This window comes from Halyomorpha halys, unplaced genomic scaffold, assembly GCF_000696795.3.
Source record: "Halyomorpha halys isolate HHAL.00 unplaced genomic scaffold, Hhal_1.1 Scaffold1306.1, whole genome shotgun sequence".
In the NCBI taxonomy this organism is placed as follows: Eukaryota; Metazoa; Arthropoda; class Insecta; order Hemiptera; family Pentatomidae; genus Halyomorpha; species Halyomorpha halys.
In genome coordinates this window covers 147382-163679 of record NW_027112750.1, presented here as the reverse complement: position 1 = coordinate 163679, position 16298 = coordinate 147382, and the positions used below count along the sequence as shown (strand labels likewise).

Genomic DNA, 16298 nt, shown 5'->3' with positions numbered 1-16298 from the left:
ATATTAGATAGGTAGCAATCACCTATATTTCAAGTTTCCTGCTTTGTCTTTTAAGAATGAAATCTATGGGATGAGTTGTTATTGAAATATAGTTATATCAAGATGGGAGTTTTTTTCATGCGTAGGCAAAATTTATTGATGGAATGCTATGAAATTTTTCATTTAAAACTATTTTACTCTAATCCTCAACTTCCCACCAAATATGGACCAAATCTGACAAGACGTTTTCAAAATGTATGAAGGCCGACGAAAGTACGCTTACACCAAAGTAGTAGATGGTGGAATCTCATGAAAATTTCTGAAATATGTTGCAGTGGAAACTGTTTGCCAGTTGGACCAAAACGTATATGGGAGTATTGTTTTGGGCCTTACATTTTAAATGTGAGTTTTGAAGGGGTCCAGTGAACGGATTAACGTCGGTAACGATCCAAGCCTTTTTGTTATTATCACTCAACTGAACTGAGTCGCTTCGCCTACTGTTCTTGAAATGTCAGTTTATCCCCATTAATCGAAGAGAACTATAAATTATGTTTTTTTGTTTTCGTTTTATTGCCCTATCACTACAATGACAGATAGCTCCTCGACCAATGTGATCAAAAATCACTCCCCTCAAAAGCAGGTTCTGGAAGCAGCAGATGGAGCACGATCGGTGCGTCATTGCCTCAGATAATTACACTATCCCTCCAGGGGCGAAGCACACTTGTGACTCACGTATCTCGTATGTCATCTCACGTCTACATCTTGGAGGGCCTTACCCTATCCTCTGATTGGCCTTATTTAATCTTCAGCCCCTGGTTAAATGGTAGTCCCATCTTAACAAACCTAATTTATATGTTTATTTTTTAAAATGCTATATCTAATTTTGGATTTAAAGAATTCCGAAATGGTTGAAAGTTCGATTTCTGTTCTCTTATTGCTTTTTAGTAATTCGCATTACCATATTTTTATCAAGTCTTTTTGGGAGTTCTTTTTTATATTTTTGTTTTAAAACTAAATAAGTACTACTCGAGAAAACTACTGTTTCATCATTCCATGAATTGACTAAAGGTTGAGAAAGAGGAATATGATTGAAGAGGTGTCATAAACGTACGAAAATAAAGAAGAAACATAATGTGGATTTACTTGGACTCAACAGGGCGTTTGATGGGCCATTTCTGTCAATTGTGAGTCGTCAGTTGGTAACCGAGTTGGTTGATGCATTGTTGATGGAAATAATAGGAGAGTAATATACTACCGATAATTAAATCTATAAACTGTGATGTAATTAATTTGTTTTTATTTTTTCATATCGTGTAAATATGTTTATGAATAAAAAAGTAAATAGCCTTAAAATATTTTAATATTGCCTTAAAGATTGAAAATACGTGTTTAATTTTATTTTGATTCGGAAAATGGGTTTTGTCCTAACGACGGGAACAAGGTGTCAGGGATGGGATCCTGATATCCGTATTAGTGAAATATCGATATTTTGTCTCCAGTACATGATTATGATTGAGGAGACTCATTAAAGTGTATATAAAATACATTTAATGTATTATATATGTACTAATTTATTTTGGTGAAGGATACGAAAAAAAACACATAGATAATTCGCTCTTTAGAAATATTTACACACCTCAGAACTTCATTTATGTAAATTATTCTTGACAGCTTTAAAAAAATCAATAAATACCAATAACATCCAGAAATATCCAGTCAATAACATTAAAACCAAATATAGATATACCTGATTTATAAAAATTTCTATATTTTAAGCAAATATTACCAATAATATTTATTATCGATAAGTCTAATATCGATATCGATATAAAATTTAAATATTTAAATTTAAAAATTCTCTAAAATATCAAAGTTTTTTTACAAATGAAGTATCAATATTTTCTTTTATTATGGCTACTAAAGTTTAATAATGATATCTTACAGAAATATTAGAAACCTTGAGAATATCGATAATTTGATTGGATATTATTTGTTAATATGCATTTATTTAAAGATTTATTTAGAGATTATTGAAATATTGATGTTTTACACTTTTTTTTTTTTTTTATGAAAACAGTTTATTCAATTGTATTTAAGTTAATATTTGTTATGGTTTACCGTTATTAAGAATTTTTTATGTGTTCTGATTAGGTATAATATGAAATAGGTCCTCTATGATTTGCATCCACTGGGAGTGAAAGGGTTATGCTTAGGTAATAATGTTGATTTTGTTTTCGTTGATATTACAATGGAAATATCGCGAATTTGTGTGAATTTTTTTGTTTGGAAACAACTGCTATAAAAACATCTGAGCAAAGTCAGCCTATATATAAATTGACCAGAATAACGTGAAAAAATAAAGTAGCAAGCCTGAAGGAGCGGTTTCGGTGATTGCCATCCCGTGAAATGCCCAACGAAAATATTTTTAATAAAAGTAATATGTACCTTTTCGTCCTAATAAAATTGAAATTCAGTCCTGGCATCCATCGTAGTTGTTATGGTATAATGCAATTCACTTTAATATTTCAGTTAAATTGTAGGTCTGGGGAAATAATTTTCTCAAATGATTTTTATATTTGGTAGGGAGCAAGTAATAGATCAGCATAAATGAGAATATAATTTTTATATTTATTTATTTTTGAGAAAAAAGTTTCTGATTTTATAGAAATATACTTCTTAATAAATTTATAACTTTTATTCAAGTCGTGCAAGCAAAAATAATTAGAAGAAATCTTGCCCCCTCGTCCCGCCTGCAATATCCCATGGTAATAGCTCATCTTATCTTGAAAACACTTAATTATAGCGAGCAGAGCAGTCTAAAAAAAATAATAATAAAATTTAAAAAAATGAATAAAAAAAATAAATTGACATATATCTATAAACCGAACTAGATTTCAACTCTTTTGATCGAGTATGAGACCCGGGACTGCTTTACAAACTCCGTAAATTCCTACCCCCTACATACTTTCTCATGATCCGTTCCTTTCTCATCGATAGATTATTCCAAATAAACCGCAATGGTTCTATTCATCCCTCTATTCTTAGTCTGCTAGTGTTCCTCAAGGTAGTATCCTCGGTGCTATCCTCTACACCTCTACACATCCCAAACAATCCTAACACAGTCCTCACCACGTATGCCGATGACACATGTGAGGTCACACTTAATAATAACCCTTTAATTGCATCTCAAACTCTCCAATCCCATATCACAGCCCTCTAAGAATGGTGTCGTAATTGGAATGAAGATTACAAAAATAGAACATTACAATAAGTCTCATCAAATTATTTTTATTACTCTTCGTCATAAACGTAACGGACTGACCTACAGTATTCTTTAATAATGTTGCTCTTACCCCTGTCGAACAGATCAGCTACCTTGGACTATATCTGAACAAACGGCTTACCTGGAATCTTCGCTCAAGACTGAAAAGACGGGACATTGCTTGCCGATTACGACGTACAATCCAATCCAAAATCCTTCGTAAAATCATTATACTTGTGTAATATATCAATAAATACTTTGTCACAAATTAAATCATACATAAAGACTTTAGTGTTCCATGTAAAATAGCCCGAACCAGATATAATTCCTTCCGTTATCAACTCCCTAACCCCCCAAACCCTATAGTTTCTAACCTTGCTTCATTTTCCATCCTTGAAAATCCCCCGAGGCGTCTGAAAAGAAGATGGCCACGAGATCTGCTAACGTAAAAACGTCATTAGAGTGCTACCAGTGGGTAGTTTCTCTACACACCTGTATCACTCCATAATAACACATAAAATTTACTAAATGTATTATTATGTACAGTTGTAAATGTCATTAAAGATAATTAAAAAAAAATGTCAACTCTTAGGAATTTTAGATTCTTCTTGTGGCCCTATAACTAACCAAATGATCGGTTCAGCTCTTGTCTTAGTTACATCAATAATTTATTAATAAAAAAATGTTTTATTTTCTTATTACTCTGTTAAATCACTCTGTTATTTTTAATATATGTTACTATAATCGAACTTGAATAAAGGAACCATCAGACTTTTTGTGGACGTAAAGGTTTGGTGCCTTTGTAGGTTCAATTTCTAATATCATAAAGTACAAATATGTCAAAGAGTTTATTAGCTCCTTTGGCGTTGTTTGTTTTTAATAGTTTCAAATATTTTATTTTATTAAAATATTGATCAAAATCTGATTTGTTACTTATTCAAACGTAAATGTTATCCCAAAGTGGAATATATTGCCTTAATCATGAACGGTATTGTTTGAAAGGGATGGTGAATGTTTACCGTGGGATAATATATAAAGATTTCGGATTGCCAGTATGTTAGGTAATGCTTAACATAAAGCCTTTGTTTTATAAGGATTCTTTTCCTATTTCAGTCACTGTTGTGTAACTCGCCCTGATTCTTTTTTTAACACTCATTATTAATCCGGGGCTAATAAGCTTCTCTTTTTTAGGTCAGGAGTTTTGAATCTTTTATTTTATTATTATTATTAATATACATAAATTTTGTAAGACAAGTCATCTTAAATGTCTTCGAAAATCATCCACGAGGACCTTAATGTTCCATTTGTAACCGATCTAGCCCGAACCAGATATCAATCCTTCCATTACAAACTCCCTAAACACTCAAACCCATTAGTTTCTAATCTTGCTTCCTCTTTTATTCCGGACAATCCTCCGAGGCGTCTGAAAAGAAAATGGCCTCGAGACCTTATATTGTAAAAATGTTTTTAGTGATACTATTGGGTAGTTTCTCAACATGCTTGTACCATACCATTATGATTTCCCCAAATTTACTTGATGTATTTATGTACAGTTGTAAATATCAATTGTTTGATGTCAACACAGTTATAAAAAAAATTTCTTCGAACTATCAGGAAAAAAAATTGAACTATTTATATAAAATTATATTTGTCATACCTATGATGATAATTTTTATTATTAAAACTCAATTGAACCATATTTTAATTTGTCCATAAAATATAAATGAAATTCTATTATAAAAAGAAATTTAAAAGGAATAGAATGATTTTATATATCTTAATAAACAATCTTCTAACGTGATTTATAAGGCCCTAATTCAGTTTTTTTTTCTATTTTCGCAAATGATGAAATTTGGAAAATACATATACATCCGTGCACATACTTTCGTAAATCCTTTATTATGATAAAGTACAAATTTATTTCAAACCGACGTTTCGGAGCACTCCTTCGTCTTCAGTGTCTATTCTTCCACAAATACTGCAATTCAACCACAAATACATATAAATAAGATTAGACACTTTTTTATTTAATATTAAATCAAAAAATAATTTATATTAACATATACTACAATCTGTTATTATATTTACTATTTCTGGTTTGTTTCCTCTGACTTTTTGAAGAGGTAGCAACAATCCAAAATATCAATTTAAAAGAAATTTTTACTTTATCTTACTTAGTTAAGGATTTTTGTATAATTTATTATATATTATATTAAGTATCTTCACTGATGTATTTAAGTTTTCCAAATTTTATTATTTTTAGTGAAAAAATAACGAAAAAAAAATTATTTAAGGACTTATAAATTTCATGCCACATTAGAAAAGTGGTTACCAAACTGAAACTAGGGTCTTGTAAGCGTATGTACCATCAAAAGGAATAAAAATAAGAAATGTGCAGTTAAATATTCAACTGCTTCAAGAATAATTATTGCAAGAAATTTATTAAGCTCGATAAGGGTGCTGTGAAATTTTATTAACTCAACAAGGTTGCCTCGAAATTTATTCACCCCAACAATTGTGCCCCTAAATATTGTTAATCTAACAAGCCTGTAGGACGATAAAAGTTTGGAAACTGCTGGGTTGAAAAATCGTTTGTCCAGAATTATAAGTTTTCTAGTTATTTTAGATATATTTTAATACTAGAATTTCATTTATATTTTTTTTATAATCAAATTAAAATATGGTTTATTTGCATTTCAATAAAACTCGAACATCCTATTCCACAGTCTACGTTATATTTAATAATTCTGGTTTATTCCCTACGGCTCTTCACAGCCGTATATCATATATTTAGTCTGGCTTACAGAAATCATAATTAAACGGGAAACACATAGCAATATATCCAAAAGTATGACAGTCATATTTATAAACACATAAGATATTTTTTGTTTTTAAAGAAATTAAAGATTTTTGTTGTTAGTAAAGATTTTTTATGAAGTATCTTTACTTAATTATTTAGCTTATCAATTTAGAATTTTCAAATAAATTGTTACTATACAAAAATCTTGTATATGCATTTTTGAGCCTGCCTACCCCAATCTCCCAATAGTTTTCAGTTACGTCTTTACACTTCCGGAACAGTGATATGTAGAATTTCGCACCCTATTTAAGATCAAGGGAGGGGCGATGCATTTTATACCTGTTTCCAACCCCTAAAACACATTTTTAGGGGGGTTCGGGGATGTCTGATCTACATATATTTTTCTCTAAATTTGGACCCCTCCTGCATCACCATTGGATCAGAGTAGGTTTTTATCTCTAAGAAATAGCAGTATCATAAAGATTGGGATGAATTTCAGTCTATATTTCGTCTAGTCCAGAAAAATTGAGTTAGAGGATTGGAAATTTGTATGCGAATTATATTAGTTATATATATATTTGTAAGGCTTTGAGACCCTCGATTTGTAGATGAATTAAAAAAAATTGATTTTGTGGTTCTCGACTTCCCTCCTCCATTTTTCTCTGTTTCTGTGCGTTAATGAACCAAATTTCCTGATGTTAAGCTTTCTTGATTAGCTGTTTCAACATTTAGAAATATTTTTCAACTAAAAGTAAATCTAGAAACCATGTTGGGTTCTTATTTCAGTTATTTCATTTGTTCTTATTTATTAAATATAAAGAAAAGATAAATTAAATAATATTAGTATTTAAAAATTGTATAATATGCTCTGTTCAGTTATCCTTTAAGGATTAACATAAGATTATTTTTTTACCAGTTTATTTATTCTTGTTTATACATTCTTATTCATGAGTTTTCATTTTTATTTTTATTTCATCTCTGAAATAAGGATATAGAAAAAGTTACTTAATTAGTATTTTTAAATTATTTTAATTAAAAATTACATCTCTTGCTCTATTTGGTTATTTATTAGTAATGAACTTAAGATTATTTTATTTATATTCATTATTCTTATTCAAGTGTTAAAATCTCTGAATTAGGGCATGAAAAAAGTTAATTAATTTGTATTTAAATAATAAATGTTGTTTTGTTCACTTATCCATTAATGATCAACATAAGATTTTTTATTTGTTATATTAGTTACTTAATATTAATTAATTTATTTATTCTTATTGTTTTGTTAAAATACCTGAATGAAAGATAAAGAAAAAGTAAATTAATTAAATTTAGATAATATTTTCACTTGTTAATGGTATATTATGCTCTATTCGGTTATCCATTAAGAGTCAGCGTAATATTCTTTTTCTTTTTTCTCTGTCAGATTATTTATTAATTAGCATTTTAACAATATTTTTACTTAAAAATTAGATATCTTGCTATATTCGGTGATCAATTATTAACCAACATTAGTGGATGCTAATTTCACTAACTGATCTGTTATCCTTACTATGACAGACCGTGAAGAGAAGTCACGGGTGAGTGTTGTGATATGACAGATTGAAATGAATGGCATGATTAGCCGTGTCGTGCGTAATAATATCCGCTAGTGACGTTGGTCCATTGAGCTGTTTGTGGCGGGGAGGGGATCGTCCGGGAGGGGGCACGGAGGTAGGAGGTTCGGGGAGTCAGTGCCATGTGACATGCCGGCCATGAAGTGGTTCACGCCGGATAAAAGCAAGCCACAGGAGTCCCTCCTCAGGTCGCTCAAGAGGAGGTCTCTTCGGATGAAGAGGACTGCCAAACCTATAGTCCTAGCAGAGAAGAGAAAATCAGGTAAGGAGGACCTTTCTCTGCAATATTTTAAGAATGTGAATCATGGGTATCTTCGTTTAAACTGGAAGAAGTGGAGTAAGCATTGGATTGAACTAGGATCAAAGGAACTATCTTTCTTAAACGAGTCATGAAATGCGACAGTGATTGGAGTTCATTCTCAACCTAAACCTACAAATTCATCTTACTTTGCGATATGAACGAATTCAAGTTGTATGTTATTTTTGTTTTAAAATTTAAACATTAATTCATTCTGTGAATCCTCCTGCTTGTTTTGGTTTAGGGAATTGACTTAATGGAAATGTGGAATATTTCTTTCGAGTTTCCCGTGTTCGGTATTATTTCATCTTAGCCCTCTTGTTCTGGGACAGGTCCGTACATGAATTCAGGATCATGTCATACACGACTTCTTGTCGATCCGTCTATTTGTTTGAATTTAAAAAAAAATCTTCAAGTGCCACCTTGTAGTTAGTTTTGTATTCCATTGTGCTGATTTTAGTCAGATGTATTCCTAACAAATAATTTACCATGATACATACCCTGTATTGAACAACACCGAAGTATACGCTGATTGTAATCATAGAATTTTTTTTTAATGAAATATTAATTGGCATTTGTGTCATTGGACTTTTGTCGTTTTGCGGATTGGATTCATTGCGATTCTACTTGAACCTGTAATTTTCTGTGAAGATAAAAGATACCTTATCATTTTTGTTTCATTTCTTATTTTTGGGTACTTTGACCTCAGCAGTTTTGTATTAAATGTATACACTTGGGCGCTGAATTTGTATAATAATTCTTGTTTGGTTTTCAAGCTGTTTAAAGAGCTATAATTTTTTTTTTTTTTTTTATGGGGCGTTTTAATAGATTTCATTGTATGTTCCTGTATATTTTGATATAATGATTTTATTGTACATAGTTGATATAATGGTATGAATTTTATATAATATAATATAATGGTATAAAGTTTGATGAGTCTAATGTTAATTTTTAATTTTTTTCACAAATATACACGGTGTAACAAATTATATAGAAACATTAAGATAAATGGCCTTTCCTTAAAACAGTACCGGTACAAGTTTTGTGCAAACTTAGTATTAAAAAAATAAATGAATATTTGATATTACACACGTGGTTTTTGGGGCCGTCTGTGACGTCTCGATTCATGAGGGGCTTATTATTTAATTTTTTTATTCAGATTTCTTATATTTAAATATTTTATTATCAATTCTTAATTCTTAAATAATTATTCTGTATTTTATTTTCAAGAAAATTTATACATAATGGTTCATTTTATATGTAAAGAAGAAATGTAATATATACTGTACCATTATAATGTATATTATATATTTATATAATATGCAGTTTTAAAATTAAATTTATCAATATTAATTTATTTATTTAATTTACGTTTAATATTATGGTTTCTTATAATTTTATTGAAAATACTATCCTTTACTACTGGCAAAATACAATATTACTTAAATACTATACTTCACTGCCTGTTACTTGTAGGTAGTAAATAATGATATTAATGACATAAATGATTTATCATTTATACTATGATTAATATGATATTAATGATGTAAATACAATTTATAATTAATAATCTTTATTTCTAATAAATAATGTTTTAATTTTTAATTTTTTTTTTTTTACAATTTTTCGATTTATATTATCTGCGTCTATATAAGAAAATTATTTTAAAATGCATAAAAATATAATAAATGCTAAATAGATGATCATGGCGTATAAGAATGTTTATCAATTTTAAATTATCTGTGACGATATCTGTTTTTTGCTTCTATTTTTTCCTATGTGTAAGGTTATGATTTTTCAAATAAATCGTCTTTTTTTTTTGCCATTTTTGGAGGTAGATGAATATTAAAAAAATTTCTATGCAGCAAAAATCATAATGACCATTTTTTTTATTGTTATTTGCTGTTTTTTTTTTTTTTAAATCAAGAGTTATGATTTCGCAGCTGAATAAAGGCGTGAGACCTGTTGCCTGCCTACACTCCAGTATCCGGCGGCATAGATGTGGAATTAATCGATTTGTAATACTGTTTTTTTTCCCTTTTTATTAAACGCTTTTATTTATTTTTTCACAGCTGTCGTATCAAATTTCAGGATCCGGGCTTTTCCGTTCTTTCTCGTTAGCCTGGAAGGGCAGGTGTGCTTTGCCGAACTTCCTGCCTCTTACTTGGCCTCTAACTGACTTAAAACTTATTACTTAATCAATAATCAGTATTCATGCTAATTAATGATTAATTATTGCTAATTATCTAAGTTATTAATACCATCTGTACAGTCATTTAATTTTGTATTTAATTAGACCGATTAATTCAGATATCATAATCAACGAAATAATTTCTGTCTGACAATGGCTATATCTGATTATAATTTGCTATAACTATTATCTTAAATTTACCGTTAAAAAAGTCAACGAAAAATTAAAAAAGAAAGCATTTTAATACCTCGTTTTATTTCCTTTGTTTCATTCTTATCTTATCATATTAATTTGTGGGTCTTTATTTTAATCTTTTTTATGTTTTATATCTGTCACTATTTAGCGATAAGATAATACCTGATGATAAATTTATTTAACTTTTAAACAGGTATGACCTAAAACCAGATATATTTATAACGTCGTTCTGATTTATTTTTCAATAATGAATCTTTGACATTCGAAATTTTAATTTTAAAAAATTACATGAAACATTTATCGGAAAATACTGGGCCAATAATTTTTTTGAACGGAAATCATAAGCCATTCTGTTATTGTTTTCTGAATTAATGGCGGCTGATTAGAGGTCCCATATGCCCTTGTCTCGCCCATATGAAAATAGTGAAAAATATAAGCATTTTTGGAATCAACATCCAAATATCGTTTACAAAAAAAAAAAAAAAACACTAGAAATTTTTTTTGTTTTCCTATTATGATTCTGTTGCAATATTTTATAATTTAGTATGTGACCAAAGTAATTTAGAGTAAAAAGAAATTAATAAAGCTGTCATCTCATGAACTTAATTATTTCTAACCAAAAATGATAATAGTGCTTCTAAAACAATCACTTTAAATTTTTTTATAAAAAATAAATAAATTAATAAGAAATAAACCCCAATCGATTTTTCAATTTTCGAGCTTTGTATAATGATTCTGGAACAATTTTTTTTTTATATCTATTTTTTAATATGATAAATAACTAATTCAGATAGTAAACAATTGTGTAATACTTTCAATGTTTTATGACGCATCTGTTTTTATTATTGTAGTAATTTAGTTTGTTATATAAGGCTGACTTTTTGCTATAAATTATTGTGGAATACCTCTCTCATGCACATGCCATATGCAACTATTTTCCTTCTAATCGTTCTACGAATTCTTAATTAATAAAACGGTAAATAAAAAAATTTACTATGAAGATATTCCTATAAACTAATTAAATTTAGCTTCTATTAATTTTAATAATCGATATAATTACATAAGTGATTTAAAAATTCAGATAATTTAAAAAAAAAACTATTTGGTGCTTTAATTTTTTTGCTTATTAGTATTTTTTACGATCGGGAAATATTATATTCGAAAATATAAGCTTAATATAACTTATTCGTGTACCTTTTCTGTAATTTGTATAATTTTGAAAAAAAATGAGCTAAGATTAATTTTATTTTTAGTTATTCTATTATTATCAACGTAAACTTTCTAATGTATACCTATTCGGCAAGAAACTCACAAGTTTGGAATGTTCCTACCAAGAACTCCACTTTTCAGTTGTTCTTCATGCAACTGCTCCTGAAAAATAAAGGAAAAATCCCAATGATGCTGCATTTCCCAGCATCTCACTCCCTGAATTGATTCCAGAATTTTTTATCCTCTTTCTACAATAAATAATTATTAAACTAATATAAGTTGTAAGTTATTACTTCAACGTTACTATATATATAGCATATTTTTGGTATATAAGTATAATTGTATTTGTGGGTCTTTCATCGAACTTCGCAAAACCTCATTTTCAGTTTGGATGAAGATATGGTGATTTTCTAACTAGTGAGTTTTTTGTTATTAATACATTGAAATAAATTGTAAATTATTTCCTAAAATACCCTGTATTTTTTTCTTGTTTGAAAAATACCGAATGATGTTTTTTTTTATTTAAAAAAAAAATCAGTGTTGTTTTACAAGCCATATTTAAACTTTGATGAGAACATTTTGAAGACAGTTCTGTGTGAGTTATCGCTTAAAACTGTGCCGAAAGTTGGACAGTAGAGATAAAGTATGACCTGACAGCCTAGGCGGTTATCTCGCACCTCTGAAAAGGTCCTCTATTCATAGGCGTCCAGATACCGCCTGTGCAAATGTTTCGTCTCTCAGCTACCTTCACAAAAGAAGGGACTAAAAGGATTTGCAAGTCTATGAGAATATTCGCCGGCTCGTAGAATAGGTTCCAGCGGTTTCGGACGCAGTTTAAAATAATTTGCAAAGCTCTTCTGCAACTGCTAGTGTCCTAAATGAATCGAACGAAAGAATATGAAAGATTCAACAGAGCATCGATAATTTTTCTTTTGTTTCAAATGCAAAGATCAAGTGCTGTTCAATAGAAAAGATTTTCCGTTCTGTTTCATGAGTTCCATTCGAATGAGTTGTTGCCATTCACTTTTATAAGTTCAGCGAGCTATAGTTGTTAGTTCATTTACGTCATTTATTACCAAGGTCATTAATTTATATAGTTCTTCTAATGACTTATACAATGTCGAATTCAACTATAATTTCAGAACTTAGCCTACAAGGGACAACCAACTTAAATTAATTCTTCCATAGAGTCATTTAAGTTCGCATAACATACAAAAACCTCTTCTTATATATTATAAAAAACTTATACTCTAATTACAGTAATTCCGAAAAATAGATTATGGAAATCAACTTCAGAATTTATCTTGAATTTGTATAATGAGGATTTCAGGGCCTCAGAAATCGATTGGCATAAACCTGTAATGTATTATTTTAAAAAAAGAAAATCCAAACGGGTCATGGGAAATAAATATAAATGAAACCAAGTGAAATGTTTGACATTTTATCGAACGAGAGAACCGACTATAAATCTAGGGAGAGTTGGTAAATTAGTTCAAGTCAAACAATATTAAAAATAGGTTGTGTTTTCATCGAAAATAAATAATTCAACAAAAATTCTAGAGTCTTAACCATTTTTTTGTTGGATAAGTCTATAATTATATCTGACTTTAACAATTCTAAAGATATGTCTCTAGAATCAAGCTTTTTTTTCGGAGTTACGAAGCATTGTAGTTTTATCGATGATTATTCAGAGAGTATATTTTGAACTTTACACAGACTGGAATATTGATTCCATTATCGATTGTTATCTTTACCTCAAAATGTTAAGCGAAATAAACATTTAACTTTCGTGGCATGGTACAAATATAATAATCAAATAAATACCTAGTTGTATATAAAAGAAAAAAAAATGTATATTGGAAAATTTAAAAAAAAATAAAATAATAAATGGTATAATTCAGATATTATTCTTTTAAAAAGCTTGATATATTTTATTTTGTAAAAAGAAGCGTATCAAACAATTTTCTGATGAGTATATTTTCTACTTTATCTCAACTAGAATATTAATTTAGGAGTAAGAATTTACCATATGTTTATATTGGAAATGTATGTTTTGTTAACACTGACAATTATATAATCTAGAATAATGCTTAATCATTATCATTCCAAATAAATATAATTTGTTTGTTTTGATTAAATTAAATTATAACATCTCGAGTATATTTGTTTCCCATTTATTTATTTATCTCCATTTATCTTCAATTTCTTCGTAAGTACTTTTTCTTAATATTTATGCTAACAAATCTATCAGATTGTTTTTACAAGTAAGATTCCCATGACATTTAAACAAAGATTTATCACAAATGGATTTATAGTTAGTTCTAACTGTGATTAGTGTGACGATAGATACAATTCAGTGGAATCAGATAAATATAATCAATAACCATTCTCAATAAAACTTTACAAAAATTATTTATAATGTTTTGAGCCTTTGGTTTATTGAATTTCGTGGGTAAATTCTACTGAATTGTAGATTAAATATTATACGAGCGATGTGATAGTTGACCGTATTAAATGAATAATGATTAATGATAAATTAATGTGTTTAATTAATAAATATTATTCATATATATTTAATAATTTATTTAAAGATTCCTAATTTTAAAATAATTATAAAACCGTTATTTTTAAAAAAAAAATCTTGATGCAGTATCTGTTAAAACATACGAAAAGTCTTGCATGCAAACCTGGTACAGACTTCTTAAATTTGCATTTGAATCTCCTGCATTAGCAACAATAGAGCTATTTTACATTCATTGTGCATTGTTGCAGTTTTTCAAAATTGAACTGTCAAGTGTCTAGTTGTGTCACCCCTAACCGGGTTACAGGCTTTTGTGTGAAATACTTTGTAAAGTTGATGGATGACTTTTTTTTCTTGTGTACTTTGTTTTTCTTATTTATTTGATCTACTTCTTTCTGTAGTAATACTTTTTTACTCTTATACTGTTGTAAACTTACGCCGTTTTTATATAAGTGTACATTGCTGCGACAGTGAAAATATAGTCCGTGTGAAACAAAAGTTTGATAACTTAATAAAGAAATGTATTGAGCTATTTTCAATCACTCGTTTAATCTCTAATAACGATATTTGCCAAACCTGTAATGTCGATCTTTTGTTATAATCCATCGATTATTGAAGTATGTGAACACAGCTGGATTTATATAACAATTTAAATTATAATCTTAATTATTTTTTTTAACATTGGATTTGTGAAACGAGCTGAGCATATGTGAACTGATAAAATTTAAAATATCTACATTCTTATACATGTATTAATTTCTAGATGTCTTGGTTACAATGTTTTTATCTGTATATTTAAATATTATATTATAACAGTGGCTCTTATATAAGTATACAATAAATTAAGTTTAAAATTTACACTAAAATATTTAATAATAAATCTTATTCTTACAACCGTAATGGTTTAGGATACCGATAATTATTAGATTAAGTATTGTTATAAAAACTATCCTTATATTGAATTTATTTACATTATACGAATCTTACCCCTTTAATTTGCTTATTATTTTATCTGATCGTAATTAATTTATGAATAACTAAATTATACAAAAAAATGAGAGCGTCTCAAATAACAATATACGTTAAATTATATAGTCTTGAGCCAATAAATGAATTCCAATAATACTGAAAATAATGTTTAATTAATACATTTACTTTCTTATCTATTTATATTATTTATTTAAATTATCAAGTATTTATTGAGTCATATGATATAAAAATTCTCAAGTATGTGTTCGATGACTAAGCTTCCTGAATTCTCGCACTTCTCACGTTTAGTCACTCGCCAACCAGTGACCGCACTTCTATTATTATGTTATATTCCTTTTACGTTTTGGTTAGTATGTAATAATACATTTCTTGTTGTTTTTTCCGTTATTCGGTATTCTAAGACAAAGGCAACCTGGTGGAACTTGTTTCCAGTTAGAGGGGGAACTATTGTATATTAACCAGCATTATTTTTGTAACTGGTTTTCAAGTTTAAAAAAAGAAAGTCAAGTATGTCCACAAAATCTTTATGAAAATAAATATATCTTTTTTTTACGAAAAATTAGTTCTGTTTCTTTTATTCCGTTATATTTTTAACTGAAATTTTATTAAATTTGTTTAATTATTTATAGTTTTTATTTACATTAATTTAAATTGGGAATGTTATTTACGAGTATATTTTAAAATAACGGAGAGGTTATTTTAATTCGTATAAATGAATACTAAATATTATACTCTTATTCTAAATAAAATTCATATTCCTTTGAGTTCATAAGATCATCAATGTTGTAAATTATTTATAATAGCAACCATAATCCGTATATTTTCTTTTAATACGACTTCAAATTTTCATAGCTAATGCAATGTCAAATTCAATAAAATTTAGTGGGCAATTAATTCAAAATATAATATGACAAAAAATAATGTTTTCTCTATGTTTCTCTTATAACACTTAATAATTTAACCTATCAGTTTTTAATCATATTAGTAATTTCTATATTTTTTAAATTATATATTCTCATTACATTGTTCAGTAAAGCTATAGTCCTAAGTAAAATTTATATTGTTATTTCCAAGTAAACAAAACTTTAACCAATATATTTATTTTTAAACAAGATACTATTTATACTACTACTTATATACTAACAAGATGGGTTCAGAACAATTATATCAAAATCAAAACAGAAATATCGTTGGTCAGTGAGATGGTGAATTCAACAAAGTATTTTCACTTTTTTTTTTTTTT

The 16298-nt window shown here is 28.3% G+C and overlaps 1 protein-coding gene across 3 annotated transcripts in view; it reads left to right on the top strand.

The window, feature by feature from the left end:
- CenG1A (Centaurin-gamma-1A) overlaps nucleotides 1-16298 on the top strand; it is a 220023-nt gene that overhangs the window by 122058 nt on the left and 81667 nt on the right. The window contains exon 1 of one of the 3 annotated variants that reach the window (XM_014434111.2): nucleotides 7782-7913. The exons of the other annotated variants lie outside the window; for them this stretch is intronic. Within the exon in view, the coding sequence (XP_014289597.1) occupies nucleotides 7790-7913 (124 nt within the window). The 5' untranslated portion in view covers nucleotides 7782-7789. Of the gene's footprint in view, nucleotides 1-7781; nucleotides 7914-16298 lie in introns of those variants that run through there. 3 annotated transcript variants of the gene reach the window in all.